The 24,901-nt window shown below is 31.4% G+C and overlaps 2 protein-coding genes across 7 annotated transcripts; one reads left to right on the top strand and one right to left on the bottom strand.

Annotated features, from left to right (window-relative positions):
* Nucleotides 1–389: 389 nt before the first annotated feature.
* LOC123293246 (SWI/SNF-related matrix-associated actin-dependent regulator of chromatin subfamily A containing DEAD/H box 1 homolog) lies at nucleotides 390–14,669 on the top strand. 3 transcript variants are annotated; one of them, XM_044873999.1, is made up of 14 exons: nucleotides 401–434; nucleotides 4,855–5,184; nucleotides 5,395–5,473; nucleotides 5,749–5,792; nucleotides 5,862–6,079; nucleotides 8,130–8,350; nucleotides 8,910–9,081; nucleotides 9,157–9,535; nucleotides 10,489–10,763; nucleotides 10,839–10,976; nucleotides 12,478–12,939; nucleotides 13,274–13,485; nucleotides 13,547–13,836; nucleotides 14,480–14,669. In XM_044873999.1, the coding sequence occupies exons 5-14, from the start codon at nucleotides 5,888–5,890 to the stop codon at nucleotides 14,587–14,589; spliced, it is 2,451 nt and encodes an 816-aa protein (XP_044729934.1). In that variant the 5' UTR covers nucleotides 401–434; nucleotides 4,855–5,184; nucleotides 5,395–5,473; nucleotides 5,749–5,792; nucleotides 5,862–5,887; the 3' UTR covers nucleotides 14,590–14,669. The 3 variants fall into 3 exon arrangements, with proteins under 3 accessions (XP_044729935.1, XP_044729934.1, XP_044729933.1); XM_044874000.1 differs by lacking the exon at nucleotides 4,855–5,184 and having other exon boundaries at nucleotides 390–434; XM_044873998.1 differs by lacking the exons at nucleotides 401–434; nucleotides 4,855–5,184; nucleotides 5,395–5,473 and having other exon boundaries at nucleotides 5,561–5,792.
* Nucleotides 14,670–16,680: 2,011 nt separating this feature from the next.
* Nucleotides 16,681–24,311, bottom strand: LOC123291529 (ubiquitin carboxyl-terminal hydrolase 5). Of its 4 annotated transcripts, none has more exons than XM_044871843.1 (11): nucleotides 24,146–24,311; nucleotides 23,958–24,083; nucleotides 23,651–23,833; nucleotides 23,484–23,590; nucleotides 21,282–21,615; nucleotides 20,028–20,293; nucleotides 18,781–18,976; nucleotides 18,510–18,714; nucleotides 17,728–18,077; nucleotides 17,304–17,664; nucleotides 16,681–16,873 (listed from the first exon to the last, which is right to left on the bottom strand). In XM_044871843.1, exons 1-11 carry the CDS (start codon nucleotides 24,251–24,253, stop codon nucleotides 16,695–16,697), a joined length of 2,415 nt encoding a protein of 804 aa, XP_044727778.1. In that variant the 5' UTR covers nucleotides 24,254–24,311; the 3' UTR covers nucleotides 16,681–16,694. The 4 variants fall into 4 exon arrangements, with proteins under 4 accessions (XP_044727778.1, XP_044727779.1, XP_044727777.1 ...); XM_044871844.1 differs by having other exon boundaries at nucleotides 17,728–18,079; nucleotides 18,545–18,714; XM_044871842.1 differs by having other exon boundaries at nucleotides 17,728–18,079; nucleotides 18,500–18,714; nucleotides 23,651–23,818.
* Nucleotides 24,312–24,901: the final 590 nt, after the last annotated feature.

Raw genomic sequence — 24,901 nt, 5'->3', positions numbered from 1 at the left:
CACCGTCATAAAATTGTTATTAGAAACTCTGAAAAAGTCTTACGAACTCTGGATCTCTCAACTATCTTTTCTGTACTATCTAATTCAGGCTTAATAAGTCTGGATAAGTGTTATTGAGAGTTCCTTAGACTTTTTCAGAAGTTTTAAGACTCTTTAAGGCTTATTATTTTTTCTAATACTTTTGCCACCATGGTGGATTTTAGGTTATAAAATTTTATATACTCGGACTACATGTTGAATTTTCTTTTTTTGCAATACACTTAATTATTGTATTCATCATCTAATGTCGTCATTGTTTCTTATCTGGCAAAAAGAGAATTGCGCAAAGCAACATGAAGTACTATACAATTCCAGTACTCAGTTATAGTGTTTACGAGTATTTAGTGTGGTTATTGTTTAAGTGTAGCTAGCTTATGTAGCTAACAATGTAAACAGTAAGTACACGTAGATTGAAACACAAAATGTTTATAGGAATTGGAAAACTTTTGATGACATCGATCGCTTCAGAAGTTGATATCACAAAAAACGATATCAACTTCGTTGAGGTGCCAATCGAAGCGTATTAACGGCAATATAATCCGAAAAGAATTTCATAGCATTCGATTGAGTCGGTCTATTATGCTGGGAAGTTATTCGTGTGGGCCTCAAGGGTCGCACCAGACTCTATCCACGACTTGTTTTTATTAAGCCTGTATACACATGTGAATTAGGCATTAACTATTTACAGATAGGTATTTATAAAATATAAATGTGTAATTGGTTTCCATGGTGACATTGCTTCCATAATGAAAAAAAAAATTATTTTCCAAAGTATCGCAAAAAAAATTGTTCAGAATTAGAATCAGCCTTTTTGAAGAAAAGTTGTTAACCTTGTAGTTGTTAACGAATCCATAAAAACTTTTTCCTATTCGATAGGGTGTAAACTGCAGACCAAGATATACAACATGTTTATAAAATTACTTGAAATATATAGTTTTTTCACTTCCTCTTTTAAAGCATGTATATACCTCACACTTACACATTGTCAGCACTACTAGCACTATAATCTTTTAATTCTAAAAACATGCTGTATAACATAGTATAAGCTACCAGTGTTGCCAGATTGGATTGTTTACCGCCAATCTCCATCTCAATTATCGATTGATGGTTTGATTTTATGTTGAATGTAAATAATTGCCTTTTGGATTGTTTTAATCAGAGTTTGAGCTTTTATAGGTTGCTTTAAAAAATTTTTACTATTAAAATTTTCCAGACCCAGTGATTCCGTTATTTAAAATTTCTAATTAATTGAAGATTACATTTTTAAAATATTTCTTAGCATGATGCAGTATAGTCAAGACAGCAGTCGTATATTGTAGTGGTGTAGTCAATGCGTTATTCGTTTGTTTTAGTTTTAAAAATATTTGAAGCGGGTGGAATGTTTTACATAAGATACTAATAGTGAGTCTGAATCTGAAAGTTACTTACTGTTTTAATATAAATGTTATTTTGTGCCTTATTTGTAATGCGTTCTTTCTAGAGATATATAGATCAGAATATAACCTAAGAAAGTTTGAGGGTTCTGTAGGACTTTCCCTTAATCAGTAGTAAATAAATATATTTTTAACCCCCGAACCAAAAACGGGGTGTTATAAGTTTGACCGCTATGTGTATGTGTCTGTCTGTCTGTGGCATCATAGATGTGGCACCTAAACAAATGAACCGATTTCTTTTTTTTTCGTTTGAAACGTAATGTTTCAAGTTCGAGTTTACGGTTTTTTATCCAGTACAACTAAAAAATAGGCGATAATCCTCAAAATCGGTTCAGTTTGGAGAAGGTTCTATGGAAAAAGGTAATTGAATAGAGAGTGTACGTAGATATGATTCAAATGCGAGTTTAGGGGTCCGTACCCTAAAAATTAGTCGAGGGTTTTTTTAATTTTGTAAATTTACTTGCTAAGAATTGTGTCCAACTACACTCAACACACTCCTCCACACTATTTCTCTATTTCCATTACACTATTTTTCTTATATTGTTTTGCTAAAGTGTAGTCTCATTTTACTGAAACACTATAGGGGAGAATCGCTTTCACACTTGTGTTTTTAAATATGAGCCTGCTTCTCAACATGTGACCTCTGATTGAGAGCATTCAAAGATCTGTCTACGCATCTTTTTTCAGCTTTTGTAAAAAAAATACATTTTTTGGAATTTACTCCTTAAGAATCGATTTTCATATTAGTAATGCGTGTGTATAACTTGAAGATTTGTGTGCTGTCGACAAGGCATGTATTGTTTGAAACTGACAATAACCTGACAGGCATACCATATTTAACTATATTACATAGTACGTATAACAGACACAGTATCTATTCTTGAAACTGGCAATAACTTGACGGACACAGTACACTATACAACACGTAAGGACTAAACTCCAGTCGTTCGTCGGAGCTAATACACACAAATTTTTTTTTTGCCTCTTTTTGAGAAATATAGCTGTTTCTGCTTACATGGAAAACTTGACTAAGCCTCTGCAACTGTAAAAAAGTGAAAATCCCCCATGCTTTTCCTGGAAATTTCACTTACTAAGGTTCGACTGTACATAAAAAAGTAATTTGTCAACATAATCTAGACATGTAATCAATCAATTATTTCAATTACAAAATAGTAAAATAATGCGGGCTTGATTGATTATATCACCCATAGATGTCACTCTGACCTATATTAACAATCTCCCTATATTTACACGAAAGATGGAAATATTAAATAAGGTATAAATAACAAACGGTACATACTTTGTCTCATCTAACAACCAGAATCCAGACGTTGTCCATAGAGTATATATGTAATATTATATATTTTATAATATGTATACGTATGTACTTATCAGTGTCAGACTTATACGTGTATGCACGATAGATTCTGTATGTGGTATGATTCAAACAATCAGTTTTAGTGATTCATTGTTTGACTACCCATGAGCTATCGATACTTTAATTACCTACCAAGGAAGTGCTTGTACATAATATTCTATTACAATCTAGGCTTCTAAATGGCTTCTAAATACTGAACTAACCATACCAGAAGTAAAAAGCAACGCTGAAACGTATTTAATTTTGATGTCATGGAGACTACAAAAGGGTGCCGAACTCTAGCGAGAGATCAGAGAATTGACAAAATTTGTAGAGGTAATGACATTAATTATTTCTACCACTAGAGTCCGCTATACGAACTCATACGAACATACGAACATTTGAACCATGAAGGTTATAAAGAAGGAGAAAGATCGCTATGTACTAAAGCATTAGCGCACCTGTCCCTGAAAATTTGTAGAATTTATAGTTAATTTTTAAGCCACCAGCCGCGCTGTCATCAAGAAGTAGTATCTGCGAAGTGGATGAAGTTAGTTGCATAATGTACAAATTGATATATCATTTCAAATTAGCGCACAACAGCCCGCCTTTATTGATACTTCTTAGCGGTCGCAGCGCCTCACTTATTTTATCCATATTTCGGGGACAATATTTTCTATAGCGATCGTTCTCCTTCTTATAAGCTTCATGATTTGAACATTTGTTTATATGGAGTTCGGTCTTGTTCTGTAGTCTCCATTCTAGTCAGGTATGGAGGCTAGAGGTAAGGAGAGACAATCTTAAATAGGAGTCAAAGTAAAAAAGTGCCCAGTTGAAAACAGATAATAATAGTTCTAAAATTGACCAGAATGTCGCTTGTGTAGCAAAAGGGTATTTGTTGTGTACTTCTTTTTCCTTCTCTAACAACTTGTTTAGATCTTTATCTTACTCTTAGTCGCCATGGGAACTGATTCTAGCGCTGTCTAGTGGTAAAAAATAGAAGCTGTCTATGACAAGTCAAATTTATGCATGGCTATGATTGAATTGTTCTAGTGAAATAAAAAAAATAAATTATTTAAAATTTTGACACGTTCGTACTCTTATTTCTTTTCTACCATCAGACAGCGCCAGAATCAGTTCCCATGGTGAATTACTTTCTTTTAAAATTTACACTTTTGATACAGCAGCGCCACCAATTTTTTGCTTTACGGTGGACACTTCATATACAGAGATGATTCTCCTTACCTCTACCCTCCAGACTGATCAGCAAAGGTAGGTTGGATTTCTATGAAACACAAAGGAAAAACTTGGTTTCATTTCACAATGGCCATGTTTGACAGTGGCAAAACCGAGAGTTCCCGAATACTTACGATATCACATTACATCTTACATTTGGTGTTGCATCTGGCAGAAATCGATTGTCAATTGTAAGACTACACTAACATAAAACAAACAGGCTTCCATTTTACTAAACGTTACCTCGAAAATGGATTCCTGGGAAAGATTTAAAGGTATCAAAGTTGGTAAAGCATTTTCCCAACAAAAAAAAAGAAACATAAAATAAACTGATTTTCCCTATCTCTGTTTACCTTTTTTAATTGCATAGACATAAACATCTTTTTTAATGGAACATGGGTCACGGCCGCTGTACAATTCCATGTTTGACTTACTCTAGTATATTCTCTGTATGTTATAATTCAAAAGTGCTGACATTTGCGTTCTGTTGCAAAAATGTGTATGATTTACCCTTGAATAAAAAAGAATCGTTGGATCTGTTATACAATTAATTTCAGTTTCCCATAAGTTAAGCCCGTAAAGACACATTTTTTTTCATTGTAATAATCTATTAATATAGATAATTTAATTTTATATAATTAAAAAGGAATAAAAAATGTTTTTTCTAAGATTATTACAAAATAGAATTGTTAAATAGTTATATTATTTTTGAAGTTAAACAGTTCTGTTCTCTAGCTAACTTACTTGACAAAAAAGATATCAAATTTTCTCAGATATTCTCATTTGCAGGTTTTTCTAGAGCTAAACAGATTTTATTTTAGTATATGGGAATTGGCGGGCGCGGGAGTAATAGCAGGTGGCGTTAAAGCTAAGAGAGGCTTTAATTAGATAAAGAAATTTCAATGAAAAAAGAAAACGATATTCATCTACCCCCATTCAAGCCAATGACCGTTTAATCATCGACATATAGTAATGAAATGAGAGTGTCTGAAAAGAATGAGAAAGGAGATTCGAGAGCAAGTTTGTATTCGGGCATTGGCATATATCAGGCCTTCATTCTATCTCTTTTTTTTCAAAGAGCAATATGATCATAGCATGTCCATATGATATACGTCAATGGTAAGATCTTGTCACCCTTAAAAGATTTACACCCTTCAGATCCTTTTTTTAAGCACGACAGGATTACATACCTGTTATTCATTGTAAATTTGATTAAGAACAATCTCATGTATTTTAGAAAAAATCTTAAAAAAAAAAAGAAGTTCTAAAATTAAGAAAAATAATTTAAAAAAAAAGCACACTAAATTTTTTTTTCTTTTTTTTTTAAAGTTAACTTAGTTTTACAACACTAAAATGAGTGGCGGCATCTTTAAATATTTTTATCAACTATAATATGACATCTAAAATGGTAAGTAAAAAGTACAGTTCTAAATGTTGACGATTGAACCGTTTTATTAGAGCCAACTTCATTATAGAAGTAAACTAACGGATTGAATGGTTGCTGGTTAAGATTTCTCCATGTTTTTACATAAATATGACGATTTTGACATTTTGTGTTTAAACATTGTATTATAAAATAATTTCATAATTATTTTTTTGAAAAATATTGTTTCGATAACAATTAAATATGTCTGATAGTATAGAAAAAAGTCCAAGTTTATTAAATAATTTACGTGGTTTTAGGAAACAGAAGAAAATTACACCACCTCCAACTAATTTAAATTCATGTATGTATTATTTATGTGTTTAAAAGTGCTTCAATTTTCCTTGTAATAATTCAATTTTTCGATATTCAGCCTCGGAGGCCAGTTCAATAGTCGATATGAATCGTCGAAGAATTAAACCGATGTTGGACTCATCTGATTCAGATGGAGATGCTTTGCACACACCACAAACTTCCACATCTGCTGTCGCTGAGAGTAGTCAAGAAAATAGTAATGGATCAGGCAATTTCACGCATAAGGAAAAGCAATTAAAGTTCCTCGTTGATGCATTTCCACAAAAGGATACTATGGTATATAAATTACATATATTTTCCTAATATTTCGAAATTCCCGGTTTGAAATTCTTATTCTCCGTTTACAAAGTGGTAATAAAAAAAGTTTGAAAAATTAATACAAAAAAACGTTATTTTGTATAACAATTAGAATTTTGTATTTTGAATTAACAGACTTTTCATTTAAATCACGATTCGTTTTTGTTTCGTACAGTCAGTAATAAGTTAGACAAAGGTACTAGATATTTGTTATTCATTTTATCACATTATTTTTTTAATGGTAATCACTTTTTAAAATGAAAAGGTCTATAAAAAGTTTACGTTGTCAAAAAAAAAAAATAATAATAATTTACGTAAAATACTCATTTTAGGCTCGATGTTAATATTTATTATTTATTTATTTCATTTAAGGTCGCTTTTAACGTCTAAGTCATTAGCGACCGCAGATATACATTATTTACATGTGTTATTATTAATACAAAATGTGTTCATATAAATTTAATAAACTTGGAGAGGCCACGGAAATATCTGGGATCATTGAGGATATCCTTGGCTTCCGAGGGTAATCCATTTTTGTTTCATTGATGCTGGTGTCCCTGACACTGTGAAAGAACGTGATTTACCGATGATGTTAATATTATTTTTATAATTTTTTTTAATGTCACACAGTGGAGTATTTATATTAAATTTCTGGTCAAAATATAATGAAGGGATTTTTATGCTCAAAATTGATTAAAAAGACTAAATGTAAAAGTATCTTTTAAACGGGGAACCCGTTACAGTAAAACTGCCCTTTAACGATAGATACAATATAGACTAGGTGTGCAAGAGTTTATCCTGACAGAAATGTTTTTATATAAATTTTTATATTTTTAATAATTACAAGTATTTTGCACTTTTATGGAAATTAATATGTAAGAGACCATTTTATTGCAAATTCTATTTTCAGGAAAATAGAAATCAAATGATCTATTTTAAGGAAAATTTGGTGTGACAGCTTTTCTCGTGGCAGAAAAGTTTATCACACCGATTTTTAATATATAAAGTAAAAAAAATTTTATCCTTATTACGAAATTACTTTCTTTTTTTTTTTTAATTTATACGTTTTGAGTTCTACTTTCGAAATATATCGGTGTGACAGCTCAAAACTTGACCAAAATATCTGTCACACCAGTAAAAAATAAAAAAACCCTGGCACACCTAGTCTATATTGTACCTATCGTTAAATAGTATTGATTCATATGCGAAATTTCGAAATCCATATAAGTGCAGTTATACTGTCACGGGCTCCACGGCTATTTTATTTGGTAATAAATAAATGAAATTTTTAACCATATTTGTCTTCATCTTATTTGTCTTCAAACCAAATTAATTAATTTTCTTCTTTAATTTTTTTAAAACTGGGAAACTGCTTGCTTCTTTTTTTAGACTTTTGCCTTAAGCTATTTTAATCTATCCTTATCTTAGTCTTAAAAGAAAATGCGTAAGTCAGAGCAAGATTTTTTTTTTTTTTGATAAACATATTATAGAATACTTAAATTTTGTCTTGTTACAAAAAATTTTGCCCAACAAAACCTTACACATAAAGAAAAAGCTAAGTAGGATAAATTTAATGAAAAAAATAAACTTTTTACAGCAAATATGAATCACAAATATTTAATTATATTAATAAAAACTTTAAAATTAAATACTAATAAATAAAGCACAAACCTTCCTCTTCAATATCCAATAAGAATCTTTTTCTAATTGCACTAACAAATACAGTAAACATAAATTGAATAACACGGTAAATCGAGAACGGCAACAATAATAACATTTTTTCCGTAAGGACAGGTTGATTGCGGCTTACAAAAAATGCGGGAGGCGAAGTTGAGGTAACTTAAGTGGCTTGTTTGTGATGTAGTGGTTATCTAACTACACAAAAAAACAATTTGCAATGCAAAACAAAAGAATTTTTTGACTTTTGACCAAAAATTTGATATCTATTGTGCGTCAATGTTAGTTTTTGAATTACAATTACGATTTTGTTTGTGTTTTGAAAGGCTTATTCAATTTTTGTGTTAAATAGGTTTTGCAAGATATATTAGTTCGACATAATTGGAATGCTCAATCTGCAATGAATGATTTGTTAGGAGGAGGTCAAGATTCTACTTCGAATCATTCCAATAAAAGAAAATTACAACAATCGGAAAGTAAGAAAAAGAAGACTAAGCGTAGACGGGTGGATGCAGATGATAGTGATGATACTGGCGGTAGTGAAGAATACGCGGATGAGCGAGTATTCGACAGGTAACGATCATTTCTTCCTTTTTTAACCCTCGAATCTAAAAAAAGGGGTGTCAAGTTTAACCGCTATGTGTGTGTCTGTCTGTGTCATAGTAGCGCCTACCGATTAGGATTTTTTGTTTCGTTTGAAAGGTAATTTAACGAAGAGTGTTCTTAGCTATGTTTCAAATTCGAGTTTAGGGTTCCGTACTCGGAACGACTAAAAAATAGGCCATGAGTCTCAAAATCGGTTCAGTTTGGGTAAAATTTTGTTTAATCTTCCTTTCGTGTTCAAGATGCCTTGACTTTTAAGCAGATATGTCCTCAAAGAAATTTCACTTTAACAAGTGCAGACAAACAACTGACTGAGATAATTGTTGAAATACTCTGTATAGAAAGTCATTTTTAATAAACCAGAAAATTTTCTTACATCCAGTAAATGCAATATGTTGAAGAAAGTTTCAGTAGTTCTTGAGCTAAAAATGTCTCGTTTTAAAATACTTGTATGGTACTATGGCTGTAACTCGTAGATTTAGGGAAAGTTTTAAAAATATTCAGCTTTTTAAAATAAAAATTTTTACAGCGATGAAGATTCTGATATGGAAGTTAGTGATGAATTAACTCATGACAAGAGACGTGTACTTGAATTCATGCAAAATGCTGGACCAAATGAATTACGACTTATGGCTTCATGCTCCCAAAAGAAGGTTGAAGCAATTATTGAAAGTAGACCATTTACGGGTTGGGTCGATTTGGTAAGTACTAAATTACCATTTACGGAACCTTAAATTTAACATAATCAAAATTGTAATTTTTTTTTTTAAATCCAGGTTCATAAACTGCAGGATAATAAGCACTTAAGTCCAGACTTATTAAATGCCGCACAAAGAGTATTATCAACTCGAAATAATGTGCAACATTTAATGCGAAAATGTACAGCACTGGCACAGCAGATGGAAAGAGCAGTGGCTGCGGGTGCGGGTGTCAAAAATCAACCATCAATTTTAACAACGGATTTAAAATTAGCTGGTTATCAAATGGTCGGTCTGAATTGGTTAGCAGTTATGCATGCTCAAGGTGTTAATGGGATTTTAGCGGATGAAATGGGATTGGGGAAAACTGTTCAAGTGATTGCATTTTTAGCGCATCTTAAACAAATTGGTGCTGCTAGGGGTCCGCATTTAATTGTTGTTCCTGCCTCAACTTTAGGTAAGCTTCGAATTTCAGCCACGAAAAATTAATTAATTTATTGTAATTACCGTTATAGTTATGTCCGATTACAAGAGCTGTCGGATTAGACAGGGGCCGGATTGCCGCGGGTCTACTGTATTTTGACTTGAAGCATTTTGGGCATTGTGTAGGTCATTTCTGATTTTTATCTCTTTCTGGTTTTCAAGCAAATTGAATCCCGTTATAATCTCTAATGTAGCATTTGTTTTCCAAAACTGAGCGGAGAAGAGCAAAACTTCCTTTGTAGCGCTTGTCGTTTGCAAAATTTCGATCTCTGGAAATTTACAAGTAGTGCAATTTTCTGTGATTACTCTGACGGTTATCAAGCGTTTTAAAAGTTGCAAAATTTTATTTTTTTTGTTGATACTGGTCTATAGAATCAAAATTGCATTTATCCTGGTTCAAGACCTTGTGAAATCTCTGGAGAGTATTGCAAGGACGAAGAATGTCACTCAAGTGTGGGAAAGATTAATAACTAGAACCAAGATCTCCGCCCTTATTGGATTGATCAATAAGTCTTCTAATAAGAAATTGAAAGTAGGCTGTACACGTGATAAAAAAATGGAATTGAAGCCTAATCTACTGGGGCTGTAATTGCCTCTTCCACCTTCCACCTTCTGGTAGATATTCTCGTAAGAAAAGATAATTGTTCGCCAGAAAGAGGTAATCGTTGTTTAAATAGAACGACATGAAAGAGTTAAGAAAATTATTTTTGTCAGTGGCCACAGGGGAAAAACGGACCAGATAAAAAAGGCTATAAAGGCTAATTAATGTTGCTTTATCGTTTCTACTACTATTATTACTAGACCCCAGGAATTCGGTGTTTATCTAGAAATTCGAACAACCTAGATATTGAACCTTCCGTTTCGTTAACTCGTTAATTTTTCCGTAACTTTAAGTACTGATTAAACAGTTACGCCTGTGTTTCATAGAAAATTGGAATAATGAACTCGCTCGATGGTGTCCAGCTTTAAAAGTGTTTATGTATTATGGATCACAGGAAGATCGTCGTACAATGCGTATAAGTTGGTCACGTGGTGGGTTAGAAGGATATGATATTGTTCTAACAACATACAGTATGGTAATGAGTAGTCCGGAGGAACGTAAAATGTTTCGGATCACACAAATGCATTATGTTGTATTCGATGAAGCTCATATGCTTAAAAATATGAACACTCAACGTTATGAGAATTTAGTTCGAATTAAGGTAAATTTCGCATTAAATTCTAGGCAACGATAAAATGTTGAATTAATTGATTGTAAATTTTTTTCTATTCAACAGGCGTCTAATCGAATATTATTAACTGGAACACCTTTACAAAATAATTTATTGGAATTAATGTCATTACTTATATTTGTAATGCCTACAATGTTTGCAGGGAAAACTGATGATTTGAAAAATTTGTTCCAAAAAACTTCTGTAAGTAATAACATTTCATTTTTTTAAATAAATTTTCTGTGTTTTTTTTACCCTGCAAGATGCTCCACTTTTTCGATTAAATTGGGGTCCACCTTATATATTAAATTCTAGCAGGTATTCGCCCGCGTCTCTGTGCAATTTCAACTTTATAAACAAATATCATTTATTACCGCATTATAGCCTTTACTTTCCTTGTTCTCACTTATCTCCTTTTTTGTTCATAATTTTATGGGTTTTAATATTTGATGCGGAACCCTATTTTTTTTGAAAATAAAATACAGTTCTTGTTGATAATGATGCATTCATTCTATTCGCGACTCCAAGAAACTATAGGTGGCTCTTTAATGATACTTGAAGAGGATATCTTCATGGTACATCTATCTTCAGAGTATAAACAAACAAAAAACCATATGTTTTATATTATTTACAACTCATTCACAAGCCTTTCCAACGGAAATAAACTTTTTTTTATGCCATTTAATTTTATGTTCTAACATAGTGTTTACACTCTTCTCTCTTCATTTCATATTTAAATCAGTAGAGGTCAGTTCAGTATTTTGGACTCGCGAATAGGTGAAACAACTTTTTAAATCTGTTATGTAGTGGATTAAAAACCGATGGATTTTTACACAAACTTTATCCCTTTTTCCATCACCTTTAGAATTAAAATTAAATTGCATGTCAATCGAGTGCATAGTATTAGAGATATCATGATGAATCAGTCCGTCAGTCAGTGAATTAACTGCCTAGCTTTTTTTACTATATGACATCTTTCAACTAGTGGCCTGAACGATATTCAGCCTTTCAATCAATCGACTTGGATAGATAACGTTTAATTATTGCCTAACCTAATTATTTAAATTTGGTTCCACATTCTGCCACCTGATGCTGAATTAAATACGCTGTGAATATGGCGTCTTGAAGGAACAATATTGTTGGTGTCTCTCTCAGTATGATTAGGCTTACGCAAAAAACATTTTCTGTTCAGAACTAGTTTTCTCGACAATAGTTGCCATACTCAGATACAAGGCTCAGATAAATGGCGACGAAATTTCTGAAAGTCCAATTTCTTTGAGAGATGCTTTGGTAACTCAGCTTTTAAAAAGACTATTTAGATGCAATCTTTTATTTGGCAATAATTAAAATTTTTTTTTTTAAATCATATTCGTCCTCAAACCCAATTAATTCATTTTCTTCTTCAAGTTTTTTAATTTCTTCTGCTTCTGAGCCATTTTTTATCTTATCTATGCTTGCTTTTGTTTCCACGGTACGTGATTCTGGAATGATAAGTTTCAAAGTTTCACTGGGTAACTGCTTGCTATTTTTTTTTTTTGAACTTTTGTCTTTAGCTATCTTAATCTTAAAAGAAAAGGCGCAGGTTCTCCACTGTGCGACGTGGACATAGATTATTTAAAGTACTATACATTGGGACAGTTAAAGAAGTTTAAATTCCTAAATGAGTACGTAAGTGACACTCAAAATTTGTTTTATCATTTTATAGAAAGCATCGTCAACGAAGGCGGATAACGAAGACAACGATCTACCACCATTTGAACGTGATCAAATTGCACAAGCTAAACGTATTATGAAACCATTTGTTTTACGTCGTTTAAAACGTGATGTGCTTAAAGATTTACCAGCTAAAACCGATCAAACACTTCTTGTACCAATGAACGAAGCACAATCGGAACGTTATAAAAAATTAATTCAATCATTCCAATCCGATGACGGAACAATTTATTCAAATGGTGAAGTAAGTGGTATGGCAATGATGATGGATATGCGTAAATTAAGTAATCATCCATTATTGTTACGTTATCATTACGAACATAAAACGTTAGCCATGATGGCATCAAGATTAGCATCGGATCCATTGTATAAAGAGACTAATCAAGCTTATATTATTGAAGATCTTACATTCATGTCGGATTATCAAATTCATAAATTAACTCAGGAATATAAAGTAAGTTTATGTTCTCTTATTTATTAAAATTTTGTTGCGTATTTGTTGTAACCTTGGAGTAGTCTGGAAGGTATTTTGATTGATTCATGTGAGACGAAATTTGCGAAGGAACCAAACCTGTGCGTTAGTATTTTAAATTTTAACATGTGACGTCACAAAGCTTTTGACCCTCCCTGACGCTTGTCACATTTCGTTGCCTCCCCCCCCCCCTTAATGTGTGGCGTAATTAATGGATGTCCCTTAATCGTACTGCAATCTGCGTGTTTGAAAAGAATCAATATTGGGAAAATCATTAACTTGAAAAATAATTTACTTTTATTATTATTCTTTTTAGTCAATTAGTAGTTATAAATTACCACCCGAAAAAATCATAGCATCAGGGAAATTTGAAAAATTGGATGAAATGCTACCTCAACTGGAAAGTGATGGGCACAGAGTTCTTATATTTAGCCAATTTGTTATTATGTTGGACGTTTTGGAAGAATATTTAAATATAAGACAAATAAAATATTTACGTTTAGATGGAAACACTCCAGTAGTTATTCGGTAAGTTCAAAATTTCTAAAGAAAGTTTTACTCCAACCTAATATTTTATTGAAAATTTCAGACAACAATTAATCGATCAATATATAGAAGATAAGTCGATTTTCGTATTTTTATTAACCACAAAGGCTGGTGGTCTAGGTATAAATTTAACAGCCGCTGATACCGTTATCATACATGACATAGATTTCAATCCGTACAATGACAAACAAGCTGAAGATCGTTGTCATCGAATGGGTCAAAAACGTCCAGTGTCCATTTATAGATTAATTAGTGCAGGTACTATTGAAGAGGGTATGTCACAAATGGCTAAAGAAAAATTGAAATTAGAACGAGAAATAACAACTAATGAAGGTAAATTGAGTTGCTAACGTTTTTTCCCAAATAGTTGGATAAATCTATCGGATTTTGGTAATAAATTGGTAAAATTTTGGGAAATAGTTAATTTTTTTTTTAATAGGTTTATTTCGATGTATAAAACAGAGAATAGAAGTTTTACGATTCCGGAACAATCGACACGACTTTCTGCACGCAGTTTTTATCTCTATATTGTTTTCTTTGGTGACGTTTTCTTGAATATCCCTGCTTCAATTGATTGAGACGAATAAAAAAAATAATTGTTATGAATTTCTTCACCGACCTTGCCTGCTATCGAACCCTGAACATAGCAAAATGACCTCAAAATTTCAAGAAAACGCATTAACCTCATGTTTTCAACTTTCTCTGATAACTTTTCGAAAAATTTAGGAATTGAGTTGAAATTCTGGAAAAAGTTGTAACTTATGATCATAAAAAAGTGTGGTAAATTTTAGCCCGGTACATAACCTCAATTTTGAGAAAACATCACCAAAGGAAACTATGTAGTATGTAGAGATAAAAGCCGCGTGCAGAAGAAACCTATTTAAAAAAATTAACGATTCCCAAATTTTTACGAATTTATTACTCAGCTAAATCATAAGGAAGTAATGCTTTTAATGTAAATTAATTTTCTTTCTAGAAAATGAACCACAAGAAATGAAGAGTGTTGTACGTTTGCTAACATTAGCTTTAGGATTTGATTCGGCTAGAGCTGCCAGTTTATTATCTCCAACGAAAACAACATCATGAAATTTACTTATGAGATCTATAATCACATAAATTATAGATCTTAATAATGCACGCACCTTCCTCTTACACTACTCAGCATGTGAAGAATATTTGTATTTTGTTTTAAATTATTTTGTTTAATATAATAAATATAATTAATTTTGCGTTCGAGTTTCAGTTCATGTTTATTACGCGAAACCCGTCTCAAATGATTTTTTTCATTTTTTTTAAATTCATATACAGGGTGGGTCATTTTAATCTACAATGGCTAATAGCTCGTTTTGTATTTAACCAATAAAAAAATAACTGTAAAAAAAGTTACTGAATTTGATGGGGAATCATGTTCTGATATCAGATTGGACCTAGTTCAGCGTTTTTTTTTAATACCCAACTTAGATCCTAAACGGTAAGATATAGAATAACACTTTTTATTTATTATATAGCAATAATAACCACTAATATTTTTTTTTTATACCATGCATATATGTTATATGCAAGGTATACTAAGTTTAGTCCCAAGTTTGTAACGCTTAAAAATATTGATGCTATGAACAAAATTTTGGTATGGGTGTTTATAGAATCACCTAATTAGTCCACTTTCGGTTGTCTGTCACTACGATAACTCAAAAACGAAAAAAGATATCAAGCTGAAATTTTTACAGCGTACTCAGGACGTAAAAAGTGAGGTCGAGTTCGTAAATGAGTAACATAGGTCAATTGGGTCCATCCATAGGACCCATCTTGTAAACCGTTAGAGATAGAACAAAAGTTTAAATATAAAAAATGTTCCTTATAAAAAAAAAAAAACAATAAACAACTTTTATTTGAAACATTTTTCGTAAACATCACTGTTTACACGTGAGGGGGCAAATTAGGCGTAAATTTTATAGTAGGTTATCAGTTATGTATGTGTGACATGTATGATATATGTGTAATGTGATAGAGTAATCAACACTGTCTGTGCATGGTATTTCAACAATTAACTCAGTCAATTGTTTGTTTTTTTATAAATTATTTATTAAATATAAAATATATAATAATAAATATATAAAATATTAGTGGTTTTTATTGCTATATATAATAAATAAAAAGTATAATGGACTTCCACAATTTAACGCTCGATACAATTTCTAAGATAGAATAAGAATAACACTTTAAATTAAAAAGTTGACCCTCATAAAAAAGTAACATTTTTTCGAAAGAGGTTATTTATCGGCAATGCGGCTTAAAAATATGCCATTATTTCATTTAATCAGAAGAAAAAACGCTAGCTTTAGAAAATAAGGTTATTCGCGTGTGTTAATAACTCTTAAGACAAGACCATTTGAAGATCAGGGTCAAATGACCTAGAATTCCAGGTCAAAGTCGTGGACACAGGCAAATGTTCTCTATTGATATATTTTTAAGTCGTATTTCCTCCGAAAACGCTAACGATTTTTCGAAATAAGTTTTAAATAAAAAAATGTTAGTTTTTTTTATGAAGATAAAATTTCTTAGGGGATCTCCTTGTTCTCAAACATCCCATAAGGGGTTAAGGAACTCTATAAACAAGTGAAAACAAACAATTAAGTGAGTAAATTGTTGAAATATCCTGTATAGAAAGTGTTGGATATCAGTGCTTACATTTTTTTTTTTTTTTATAAATTAGAAGAGTTTTAAAACCAATACGGCCGAAGCCTTTCGGCCTCCATTTATTTTGTTTTCGAAAGTATTTTCTAGAATTTTTTGTCCTAATTTGCGCCCTCACGGGTAAACAGTGATGTTTATCAAAAAATGTTTCAAACAAAAGTTATTTATTTTTGTATAAGGAACATTTTTTACATTTAAACTTTTGTTCTATCTCTAACGGTTTACAAGACCTAATTGTAAACCGAACGAACTAACTAAGCCTCAAATTTTACAATCTGAGAACGCTATAAGAATTTCACCTTGATATCTCTTTTCTTTTTTGAGCTATCGTGTCCACAGACAGACGTAAGACAACCGGAAATGGTTTAATTAGGTCTATTTAGCATCGTAGTCCCCCCTTCTAATAGGGATAAAAAAAAAAAAAAATTATATTTAATATTAATTTTATTAGAAAAAAAGAATATTTTATTAAAAAATGTTAGTAGCAACGTAAATTATTATTTAGCAATTCGTTCATATAAATATAAATAACCCAATTCCTTGGGTGGATTTTCAGATACAGCCACTTTATTATCGTTGTAAATAACCCATTGATTATCACGTAAAATATGGCATACATAATGCCCCACCATTGTCGATGTGCCCATATGTGATATAAACGCCACTAAACGATATTCTGTAAACAAAATTTATTTGATTAGATTTCGAAAATAGTTAGAAAGATGTGCTTTCATAGAAGTTAATTTTTATCCAAAATTTTGATCGTATAACTCACGAAGTATAGATACAAGGAGAGATTGACAAAAGTGCACTAAAAATCGATTTCACGAACTTTTAAAGCCCTTTAAAAGACATGGTTCCAGTATGTCCCATAAAAACCCTGCATTTGTTGTATAGTTTCATTCAAATTCATTCGGTAGTTTTTGCGTTAAATCTGCCACTGGCTGCGCAAAAATTTAGGACGTACCGATGCTATTAATTATTATCTATCCCTTAAATTGAAACCATTCGTTAAAAATTACGTTCAGACTCCTGATATCTATACTTCGTGATATAATACTTAAAAATTTCAACGTCTACGAGAACCTTAAAAATTTAGAACCTACTCTCATTTCCATCACGATATTGTGCTTCAGGGGGTGTATTCGAATCATCAATCGAATCTAATTCATCTTGATGACTAAATATCCAGTCGGCAGCACGTTCAATATTATTATCCGTAGCTTTTAAAGCTTTTGTTGCTTGTGGACGAGTGAAACCCATTCCACATAAAAGTTCAACACCATTTTCATCAGGTACAAAATTTCCACTTCCCGAAGCATTATCAGTTCCTGGTGGAACAAATGGATCTGAAAAATCAGCATCGGCAATATGTTCCATAATCCAATTGGTAGCCGCTTCTAAGCCATTATTATGAGTGAAAAATAAGGCTCGTTTACATGATTCGGCTGGGAAACCCATTTCAACCTACAAGAATAATTTCGAAAGTTTTAGAAAAAAACCCGATAAATAACTACTATGAACAATTACCAATTGTGATAATATATTTTCATCGTATGTTGGCTCTGGGGGAGGATTATTTGTTTGTGGTAAGAGAAATTCATCTGGTTGCAAACCGGTACCTCGTAAACTACTAGCATCTAAAATATCTGGAACTTCTAAGGCTACGTCCAATTTGATTGGAACCCAATCTTCGCGTAACATAAATTTCTTTGCATGAATCATTAAATAATCTGGAAAACTAGCCAATCTTGTGGTTTTTCGAGCTGTAGTTTTCTCATTAACAGCCGTACTGTAAAATTGTTCAACAATTTCTGATTGTGTAAATGCTTCAAGACACGAAAATAATTTGATTCTTGGACGAACGATTTGTTCTGGATCTCTACAAAAAAAAAAGATTGGTTTTTGTAAATTTAGAGACATATTGGTCAAGAGCTCTTGACACAAATTGGGAAGGTATTGTAGGCAAGTTAAAATAACAAAAAAAATAAAATTTTATTAATTGGTGAATCCAGAATTCTGAGTCGGGTGGGGAGTTTGCGATTATTTCTCTATTGTTCAGCCTATGATATTTGCGAAAAAAAAAAACAATCAAAAAAATATGTTTTAGGCAACTTAACAAATTTCAAGTTGCCTAAAATATATTTTGGACTGTTTTTTTCACAAATGTCGCAGGCTGTGCAGTAGTGAAATAGCCGCAAATTAATAAAATTTAATTTGTTTGTTATTTTAAGTTGCATAAAACACCTTCCCAAATTTGTGTCACCAGCTCTCTGATTAATACATTCTGCTGAGTACATACATTCGTTTGCCAGATGCTTCCAATTCAGCTTTTTTTGCTTCATACGCTGCTACGGCTTCCTTATTTGTGGCAGCTTGCAAAGGAATTGGTAAATGTAATAACCAATCACTACGTTGTAAATATTTGACACCTTTGCTTACTCCACATTGGTATCGTTCTTCCAAACAAAATTTAAATGCATCAGCTGGATTTAAACTCTGGTGACGACTGTGTCTCTACAAAAAATTTAAATTTATTAACCAAATTTTGTTCACTTGTATGTTTTTTGTTGAAGCACTTACATTTACTAAATCTAAGAAATGCAGAAAATATTCTTGAGCATCTTGCTGTTTTTTTGAGCTAAAATCGACATGTCCTTTCCCAACCAAAGTTTTAAACATATGTGGGGAAATTCCAGGTGAATCAGCATCTACCGGAGATCCGGCTGGAGGAGGTATTGAATATTTTCCAGATAATAATCCTGAACCCAATTTCGCACTAAATATATATTAGAAAAATCAATTAGTAATACGTATTATATTTTTATACTTAGGACGAGCACGAAGACAATTCTAGATTTAGGGTTGAAATTATTTGTACCTTTCTTTCAACTTTGATGATGAATTTTGTTAAAACTTCATCAATGTAGGCGAAAAATAAGAATACAATTTTTCGATATCTGCCTTGGTTTTCGAAATATCGAAAGCTAATATAATTAAACAATGTTGCATCAGTAGAAAATAAAATTCGAAGAAGAATAGTTATTTTCCATTTTTTTGATCCCATGCACTTACGCCCGCCCTTTTCTACACATTCACACACTTGAACGCGTATGCATACGTATACGCCGGCGTAACGTTGAAACTCTCGTACCTTATCGTCGCCGTTTCTGACTTTTTTCTCTCCTCCCTACTGTCTTGCCGCTATAGCGCGCTTCTGATTGGCAGCCTATTTTAATTAATAGCTAACTATTCATACATCGAATAAAAAAATGGAAAAGGTATTTTCGTCTAAGAAATTTAATTTCTACCTGATGCAACAAGGGCGTACGTTTCTTTAAGGCACCCTGTATTACGACCATTACGACCAATAAATATATTCATAAATTACATAACAACAATTTTACGATTTTTTCACACCACTTCCCCTTCCCCCTTTGTCAAAGGTGGTCACATTTTTGAAGCACAACTTCCTTGGTGTGACATCACACATTGTATAATTTAATTAATAGAAATATTTATAATAAAACTGCAAATAAAAATTTTTTGTTCTTTTTTAAATTCTTAATAAAAAAAAGACAGAACAAAATATTAATTAAGTTAGCGATAAACGAATGATTACGTTAATAAAAGATTCAAATTTTCGAGTAAAAACATTTATAGTACGAGAGAATTTAGAAAGGGAGTGTAATAAAAATTTGGTTTATATAGTTTGGTTTTTTTTGTTTATACTTATATATTTTGCGTTTATATTTTAAATCTTAACATGTGACGTCACAAAGATTTTGATCCCCCCGAAGAAATGCGTTTAAAATACGACAAAAACTTACACTTGAACATTAAAATCATTTGCTGGATCTGTGTAATTACTATAAAATATTTCTGGTACTTTATCCACAAAACGTTTAACAAAATCAGGAATAATAAATATAACTTGCATTACACTATTTACATAACATGAATTTCCTAAATTAGCCATTCCTGTATAACCAGGACCATATAATGGTTTAAGTACACCACCACTCTCTTGTAATGCGGCCCATTCACCTACTTTTTGATTCAAATCTAATTCTAATTCGAGCATAGATTTTTCAGTCTATAGGAAAAAATATCAAAAAAGTTAGTTATATAATATAGTACAATTGAACTAAATATCTAAAAGGAAAAAATTAATGTTAACGCAACTTTGAAATTTTCCACAGTTGTTTATTGGGGTGTAAAAATGTCGTAAAAAAAGTTTACCTCTCAGGGGTATCTAACCCCCTTTTTTGTGGGGATAGTTGGGGGTTTTAATCAGTTAAAAATTCTAACCAATTAAAAGTTCTACTTGAAGTATTTGTCCACATTTTCGTTTTTTTCTCGACTTTTTAACTTCAAAGTCGAGATAAACCAATTTTAAAATGGAATTTTTTTACTCATTCAATCAAATGAAAAAGTATTCATCTTGTAAAACGTTAGAGCTAGAGCAAACGTTAACTTCAACTAGTGGTTTTGTAAAATATTCTAAAAAAACAAAAATTCGAGAAAATTCTTAATACTAAATTTTGAAATATTCGAATATTTTTGAAAGTATTTTGAAGGCGACCTCACTGGTAATAAGATATGTTGAGAAAAAAATGATTCAAAAAAAATAAATAGTTGTTAATTTTTTTTATAAGGAATAACTTTTACATTTAAACTTTTGTTCTATCTCCAACGGTTTAAAAGATGGATACTTTTTCATTTTATTGAATGAGAAAAAAAATTGCCATTTTAAAATTGACATATCTCGGTCAATTTTGAAGCGAGAAAGTCGAAAAAAAACGAAAACGTACAAAAATACTCCCGCTAGAACTTTTAATAAACTTTTTTATTTATTTGATGCATAGTTTTTGTGTAATTTGAAAAAAAAACTGATTAAAACCCCCCAAAAATGGGGTTAGGTACACCCCTAAGAGATCGACATTTTTTTAAATAGTGTAGTAAACCTATTAAATAACTGTGGAAAATTTCAAAAATACATTAATTCTTTCCTTATAGATATTTAGTTTAATTTTACTAAATACATAATTGGTATTCGAAATTTAAAACTTCTCCATTCTAACCTTTTCCATTTGTGTAATATTTATACCAAAATGGGCAAGATGTTTACTAAGATTTGGATCTTCAACCATATCATCTTCATCATAACTGAAAACATCTGCTTTACCCTCTTTAGTGATTGTACCAAGTTTTACAGCTAACGGATATCCACTTTGTTTATAATGTTCAACAGCATGATCATTTCCTCCAGTACCATCATAAAATTTTCGACCACAAAGTATTGAGCCATCTGTTAAATTTAACCATAAATTTTCGGTAAGATCACATTTTTCACATTTCCAGCCACTTGGTGGTATTTTTATACCATTATCCAATTGTACTAGAGAATCGGCATGTCTAAAAATAATAAGGTTTATATTACACTTAAAATCATAATTCCGTAACAAATGGAACATTCAAATTGTCTAGCCCTTTTCAATGCTCTTATTCTCAGAAAGTTTTGAAAAATCAAAGTTGAAATTAATGAAAATACACTCGCTTTTCACACAAGAGAGGTACTTGAAAGTTTGTCCCTACCCCGATGCGGCCTTGGCTCCGCGTGACAGAAAAAAACATCGCTTTGTTAGCGTCAAATGCAACAAAAAAAAAAACGCATCTTTCTAGCTTGTAAGAAGAAAATGTGTAGTTTTGAGGTTGTTTTTCACATTTGTGAAGAGTTACGAAGGAAAAATTTACAACTGTTTAACTTCCAAACCAAAAAAGAGGTGTTATCTATCTGTGGCATCGTAGCGCCTAAACGGATGAACCGATTTTAATTATTTTTTGTTTCGTTTGAAAGGTAATTTAACAATATTCTTAGCTATGTTGTAAGTGTGAGTTTATTGTTCCGTACTCGGAACACTTGTAAAATAGGCGATGATCTTCAAAATCGGTTCAGTTTGGTGAGGGCTCTTAAGGGAAAAGGTAATTTAATAGAGAGTGTTTTTAAATAAAGTTTCAAGTGCGTGTTTATGGTTCCGAACCCGAAAAATTTATTGGAGGTTTTCTAAATTTTGCTTGTATATATTCCTGTTATTATGAACCTGTTCCACGTCAAATAAAAATAAAACCTCGATCTTTCTAACGTGGATAGAAGTGAAAAGGGCAGTTTAAGGAGTATATTTTTTTCTTTTTTCGAGATGTAAGTAATGAAATTTTTCGAAAGGTTCTTTTAATTTGACTTTATTTCTGGTTGATTGGGAGAAAATCTCATTTTTCTAACATGCATAGAACAGAAAAATGCAATTTTAAGGGATGTTTTACCGATTTTCCTGGGGATTTTAATAAATTAGTTGAAATTCTCGGAATTTAATAATTAGATTTTAAGCAATTCCACGTCGAGTGCAAAAAAACGTGTGGTGTTTAGAAGTCCCTTAAAATTTGAATACATTATTCACTGAGTGAGTCAGCTTCACTTGGGGCTTTATATGGTTATAGACTACGGTCTATAGTCTTATGCCGCAAGATTCGATGTAAGGGCCTCTGAGAATGGGAATGCAGCGAATTACAGTGCAACCTCGATATAACAAATCTGAAGGGAACCAGTAAATATTCGTTATATCAAGTAATTCATTAAACTGAGGTTTGTAATATTGAGGTTAAGTTGGTCTAAAATTCGTTATAAAGAGGAAAAAAGTGTCGGAACCTCTCGCGACATGAATTACATACTATGGAGCATACTGACTGTCATATATTGGTGGGACTTTATACGTTATATAAAGGTTTTGAATTGACGAATTTCGTTATTTAGAGGTATTTAAATTTTTTATTATAGTTGAAAATTCGTTATAAAGAGACTGTTCGCAAAAAATATTCGAAATGTAGAGGTATATTTTATATTGACTCTTATGGACAATTCAAGGGGATTGCGAAAAATTTGTTAAATCGAGGAATTCGTTATATTGAGGTTCGTTATATTAAGGTTGCACTGTATTAAGAAATTTCATAAAATTTTTTTAAATTGTAATAGTCTTAATTACTAGCTGATGTCTGCCCGCTTCGCTGAGAAACTCTGTGGTAAAACTTCCCTTTGATACAGTTTAAAATAATTGCTTTATAGCATTAACCAAGAACCTTTTGGCTAGCCCAGAAAGTTTACGTGGGTGTAATGCATGTTGCCTGTTTGAAAAGTACTAGTCAACGAGAATATTATACAAAATTTGAGAATTTTCACAAATTGTTAATTTTGAAAAATTATTTTTGAAAAATTATTTTTAAAAACTTACTTTGAAACAAGTCTTGCTTCTCCGTCCCATGAACCGGCTAATGCTTCTAATTCTGCTACTTTCGTAGCAGACTGTGATTCTAAAACTCCACGAACTGATTCGCTTACCTAAATCAATTTTTTGTTTAGAAAAACAAGGAACATTTTAAAAATTTACTTGGTACTTACAGCCTTTGGTAAATTCGAATCTGGCCAATTAAAAGTAACAAAATCTGGTAAAACAACTACAGAATAGTTTTCGATTACTTCATATTTTACAGCACCACTTTCTGGATTAAAACCACCTTCAACTCCAATAGCAAGTCGAGTAATCTTTTTTTCTGGGCCATCTCCTTGCTGTGGCGATTCGATCTATGTTAATAAAACGTATACCTAAGCTCTATTTATTCAAAATTTTGATACCGAAAAAGTTAGTAATTGGGTTTTTAGTTACTCAAAAAAGAAAATTAAATCCCCTAATTTTTTATAAACATACCTCGTATTTGGTCTTTTTAATGTGTAAGAATACTGCATTGCCAGTTTTCTTGTAATAAAAATCAACGAAATCTTTACCGAAACCTAAGAAAGTGGTTAAATTTACATACAATCCAGTTTCAATTTCCTAAAAATAAATTTCAAAGTCATATATACATAACCTTACAAGATGTACATTATTTTTTTTACCGGTGTATCAAATGAGTAAACACATTCATCTTTGTAAACTTTATCATGTGCTCCGGGGATTCGTAGCTTTGATAAATGCTGCGAAAATACTTCATACTTGTTTTCCATTTGTAATTTTTAATGTTTTAATTATTTTAATTTTATATTATCCAGAATAAAAGTATACCATAGAAAATATTCAAGTAAAGGTAAACTGCAAGATGTTTCTTCTCTATGAACATATTATACTCAGTATGTACCATAAACGTTTACATTCAATTTAGATAGCCACAGTTATAAAATGAGTAGTTTTCGATTTAAATAAATCTGAATTTGTTGATTTTGAGCTTTTTTGTACTAAAATAATCGACAACACATGAAGTTTGTATATGATTAAATTAATATTTACCTTTAGTTTCTCATTTGTACTAAGGTTTTTTCTTGATTTAAAGGAAAATTCTCTTTTAAAATAACTTCTGCTAAAATATTGCAAGCATAAGTATACTATTTTAAGAGTAAAACTATTAGTCTGTACTATGAATATGGAAATAAAATAATAAAAATATGGATAATTTTTCGCAATGAGAAATCTAGTTTACTAGAAAAGTCTGTGGTACTTAGCTCTGAACTATCGGTGTCAGCTCGCATAGATTCATAATATTTAACAGAATTGTTGTTTACCTTTACAATCTTGTAAACCATAAATATATAAAATACCATAATTTTGACAACAAAATATACTTTAAACAACTCAGCTGATTTTTTCATTGAATCAAA

Source organism: Chrysoperla carnea, chromosome 2 (assembly GCF_905475395.1).
Source record: "Chrysoperla carnea chromosome 2, inChrCarn1.1, whole genome shotgun sequence".
In the NCBI taxonomy this organism is placed as follows: domain Eukaryota; kingdom Metazoa; phylum Arthropoda; class Insecta; order Neuroptera; family Chrysopidae; genus Chrysoperla; species Chrysoperla carnea.
This window is presented reverse-complemented; position numbering and strand designations above follow the sequence as displayed.